Here is a 4,771-nt window from a genome sequence, read left to right as displayed (position 1 = left end):
TGCATTGACAACCCAACACAATGGGCCGCACATTGAACACATTTTATAAGTGGTCAGAAACTTGTAAATAACTCATGAAAGAATAAAGTTAAAACCAAGCACATCATTGTTTTTCTTGTGAAATTCCCAATAAGTTTGATGTGTCACATGACCCTCTTCCTATTGAAAAAACAAAAGTTGGATTCAAAATGGCCAACTTCAAAATGGCCGCCATGGTTACCACCCATCTTGAAAAGTTTCCCCCCCCCTCACATATACTAATGTGCCACAAACAGGAAGTTAAAATCACCAACCATTCCCATTTTATTAAGGTGTATCCAAATAAATAGCCCACCCTGTAGATTCTCACCCCTTTGAAAATATCTTAATCACGCCCACTTTTGTAAAACTAGTGTGACTTGTGTAAACCTTGGATCAATCTCATGTAAAACACTTTGATCTGATGGAAACTTTCTTGCGCCAAAATTTTGCCATGAAACGCTAAATTTTTGACCTGAAGAATTTTGAATATGACTTCCGGTATCTGTAATATACAATCTATACTTCAATTGCTAGTGCCATAAAGTAAAGTAAACACTATACAAATGAAAATGTTCAATTATTTGATCTGTTTATTCAGCATAAAATGCTTCTGTGGAACAAGATAACAGCCTTCATTTGAAGTTTACTTTTTCACTCCTTGTTGCTTTTGTTGGCAGGGATCAGGTGGGCATGGGTTGCACGGATCTGTAAAATAGTTTATGGCACTCATTAACATTTATACAGCGAATAAATTATGTTATAGAAGAGTAACTGTAAGGCTATGTCCATACGGCAGAATTTCTGAATAGAATTCTGCATGAAAATTCTTCAGTAAATTCTGCAGAAATTATTTACCCATTCACTTCAATGTGTGAATCCCATTGAAGTGTATTGGCTATAAATTCAAGCAAAATTTTCATGCAGAATTCAGTGCAGAAATTCTGGCATATGAAATCACCCTTAACCCCTTAAAGATGCAGGGTTTTTCCATTTTTGCATTTTAATTTTTTCATCATCACCTTCTAAAAATCATAACGCTTTCAATTTTGCACATAAAATTCCATATGATGGCTTATTTTTTGCGACACCAATTCTACTTTGCAGTGACATTAGTCATTTTACCCAACAATCCACGGTGAAATGGGAATAAAAAATCATTGTGCGACAAAATTGAAGAAAAAAATGTCATTTTTGAATTTTTTGGGGCTTCTGTTACTACGCAGTGCATTTTTCGGTAAAAATAACACCTTATCTTTATTCTGTAGGTCCATACAGTTAAAATGATACCCTACTTATATAGGTTGGATATTGTCGTACTTCGGAAAAAAATCATAACTACATGCAGGAAAATTTATATGTTAAAAATTCTCATATTCTAACCCCTATAACTTTTTTATTTTTCCGCATACAGACCAGTGTCAGGACTCATTTTTTGCGCCGTATTCTACAGTTTTTATCGGTACCATTTTTGTATTGATCAGACTTTTGAATCACTTTTTATTAATTTTTTCATGATATAAAAAGGGACCAAAAATACGCTATATTGGAATTTGTAATTTCTTTGCTTGTACGCCATTGACCGTGCGGTTTAATTAATTATATATTTTTATAGTTCGGACATTTCTGCATGCGGCGATACCACATATGTTTATTTTTATTTACACAGTTTTTTTTATGTTAAAAGGGGGGTGATTCAAACTTTTATTAGGGAAGGGGTTAATTGACCTTTGTTAACTTTTTTTTTCACTTTTTTTTTTGCAGTGCTATAGCTCCCATAGGGAGCTATAGCACTGCACACACTGATCTCTTATGCTGATCCCTGCAAAGCCATAGCTTTGCATGGATCAGTGAGATAGGGGCTCGTTTGCTCAAGCCTGTAGCTCAGGCTTGGAGCAATCAAATGCCGACCGGACGAGACGGAGCAAGGTAAAGCGGGTCTCCGCTCACGTCCTAGCTGATTTTAACATTGCTATTTTATCGCGATGTCCCAATCAGCCCGACTGAGCTGCCGGGAAGCGTTTACTTTCACTTTCAGACGTGGCGGTCAACTTTGATCGCCGAGTCTAAAGTGTTAATAGCATGCGGCACAACGATCGGTGCTGCACGCTTTTAGCCCAGGGTCCTGGCTATGACTAGCAGCTGGGACTGACCCAGTGTGATGCGGGGTCACGGCGTGACCTCGTTTTTAACACTGGGACCGGGCGAGGGGCGTACAGGTACGCCCTTCATCCTGAAGTAATTAAGCTAAGTTTCAACTTTGGGGGGAAAAAACTGAGGAAAATGCCAAATCTTCCACATGGTGTTTTTTTGGCCAAAAGACGCTGTGGCCAGATATTAGCTGTAAATCCATGAGAAATCGCAAAATTCTTTTTCCACTTAGCGTTTTTCATTTCAGCGTTTTTTAAAATCTTTTTGGCGTTTTTCTTGCGTTTTTCAACTCCTTGGTATTTTTCCAAAGTCACAGCATGTTGAGCCACTGACATTTTTTCTCCCATAGATGTCTATGGGAGTGAAAAAAACGCCATTAAAAATGCCTTGTATGTTATGCATTTGGCATTTTTCTTTGGCGTTTTTTTTACCTGTGAAAAAAAGGGTCTGTTCCCAGGAAGAGGAACAACAGCCATTTTCTCTGGCGTCAGCCAAAAAGTTCAAAATATCCAACTTGGAAAGGCTGGAAAAACTGACAAGGGGCCAAAAATGCAAATTCCACACAAATGAAAAAACGCTTAAAAAAAATGCCAGATGCAGGAAATTGAACTGGCATTTTTTCAGGCATTTTTTTTTTTCAACCAAAACAAATGCAGGGCAGTTGAAACTGTAGAAACTGTAGATGGTTTTGTTGGCACTTATCACTGAATCTCTGAACAGATAATTTTCAATTTTTATAGATTTGAAGACCATTATAAACTATTGACTTATACAGTAGCTAGCACTGCAAGTGGACAATATAAAATCCATTAGGCTAAGTTTCCACTTGGTTTTTTTCTGGCAGTTTTTGGATATCTGCCACTGCAGTTTTTGAGCCAAAGCCAGACATGTATTGAAAAGGAATAGGACGTATAAAAGAAGGACTTATACTTCTCCTCCCTTGTGGATCCACTTCTGACTTTGGCTCAAAAGCTGCAGTGGCAGTTTTCCAAAAACGGCCAGAAAAAAACCCAAGTGGAAACTTAGCCTTAATAGGATTTATGTCTATGGAATGTGACAGAAAGCAAATTCAAAAAGAAAATAACCTCTGTAGTAAACAGCAGCTGATACATACTGTAATGATTAAGATTTATAAATATAAGTAATCCATTTAACTTTCTGGCACCAGTTGATTTAAAAAAAAAAAGCATGTTTTCCAGTGAAGTACCCCTTTAAACTTAAGAGGCTATATTAGTTTTGCACTCTAACCAAGTAACCAATGAATACCAGATATTAAGTCACATCATGTGATCTCTATATAAATCCAGAATGCTATATATGATGATGTATGTACGTACGTACGTACGTACGTACGTACAGTACATATAATTATGCCTGCGTTAATATATCCAGTAAAATGGTTATACATATACTAGTATATACTATACATAAACTATTCTTAGCAAAAATTCTGGTTGACTTACCAGGGCACTTGGGACTTTTATCCTGGCAGACCTGTACTGGTTTACATGCTGGAAAGTAAAACAATATAATAAGATCATTTTATTTATTATAAAGTGACAAATTGATTTAAAGTTTGTGAATTGAAAAATGCAAAAATAAACCATATTAAAACTAGAAAAATGTCTCCTTTTTAATCCCTTTAGAAAATGTACAGCAGGACATACTGGGATTTGGAATTTTGTGAAAGTTGGAGAGTCACAGGTTGCAGACCATTACTGTAGCATACTTGCTCTTTCTTAAGTAGGCAAACTTACAAGATAGGAATAAAAGTGTTGAATTTGCTTAAATATGAATAGCATATGGTTAATTAGATAGCAATAGGTAGTTCTATACTCACGGTCCTTGCATGGGTCCTGTTTTTGGCAGGGGTCTTTACATGGATCCTGTTTTTGGCATGGATCTTGCTTTTGGCATGGGTCCTTGCATGGATCTTGCTTTTGGCATGGGTCCTTGCATTGCTGAGCCTGGCTCTGCTGTCCTTGGTGGCCACCCTTGACTCCTGACATGGTTAGCTGAAGCTGTGACACACTGAATTCAATGTAGTAGTGTATTTGCTGAAAATGCTTTGATGCTAGTGCTTTTATACACAATTTGTTTCCTGCTTATTAAAGGGTTAGCATAATTCCCTTGAAAAACCAGTTTTAGCAAACCTAGCATTAAAGTTTTATTGGGGTACCATTTAAGAAAATAAACTGTTTTATGATCTATAAGAGAGGGTGTTCCCTCTTAAGTCTATCACTCAGCACCTGTTAACACCCAATCATACACTTTCATACATTACTCATGCATTAAGTATTAATTTCAGCAATTCTGTAGTTGAAACTGAGTGAATTATCCCTAAGCAATTTTGTTCTTTGATTTTACATATATTGCCCTTAAAGATGAATATTAATGTTAATGATTGTTAAATACCTAGGTTAAGGATTATTAAAGAGTCAAATAGCTACTAAAGGGGACCACATTTTTATCTTTGGTATTCTATGAACTCTATGAATTCTATGAGCTTTCCTGAGAACCCTTGGACCCCAAATCTGGTGATAAACATTGTTACATCCATCAATACGAAGTAAACCCAAGGTGGGGTGAAGGGTCCCAGCAC

General features: G+C 36.6%; 1 protein-coding gene across 1 annotated transcript; it reads right to left on the bottom strand.

Moving 5' to 3' along the window:
- Nucleotides 1-590: 590 nt before the first annotated feature.
- On the bottom strand, nt 591-4,178 carry LOC130281866 (sperm-specific protein Don juan-like). Its single transcript, XM_056529600.1, has 3 exons — nt 4,010-4,178; nt 3,633-3,680; nt 591-726 (listed from the first exon to the last, which is right to left on the bottom strand). The coding sequence occupies exons 1-3, from the start codon at nt 4,176-4,178 to the stop codon at nt 665-667; spliced, it is 279 nt and encodes a 92-aa protein (XP_056385575.1). The 3' UTR covers nt 591-664.
- Between the last annotated feature and the right edge of the window lie 593 nt (nt 4,179-4,771).

Source organism: Hyla sarda, chromosome 7, assembly GCF_029499605.1.
Source record: "Hyla sarda isolate aHylSar1 chromosome 7, aHylSar1.hap1, whole genome shotgun sequence".
NCBI lineage: Eukaryota > Metazoa > Chordata > Amphibia > Anura > Hylidae > Hyla > Hyla sarda.
This window is presented reverse-complemented; position numbering and strand designations above follow the sequence as displayed.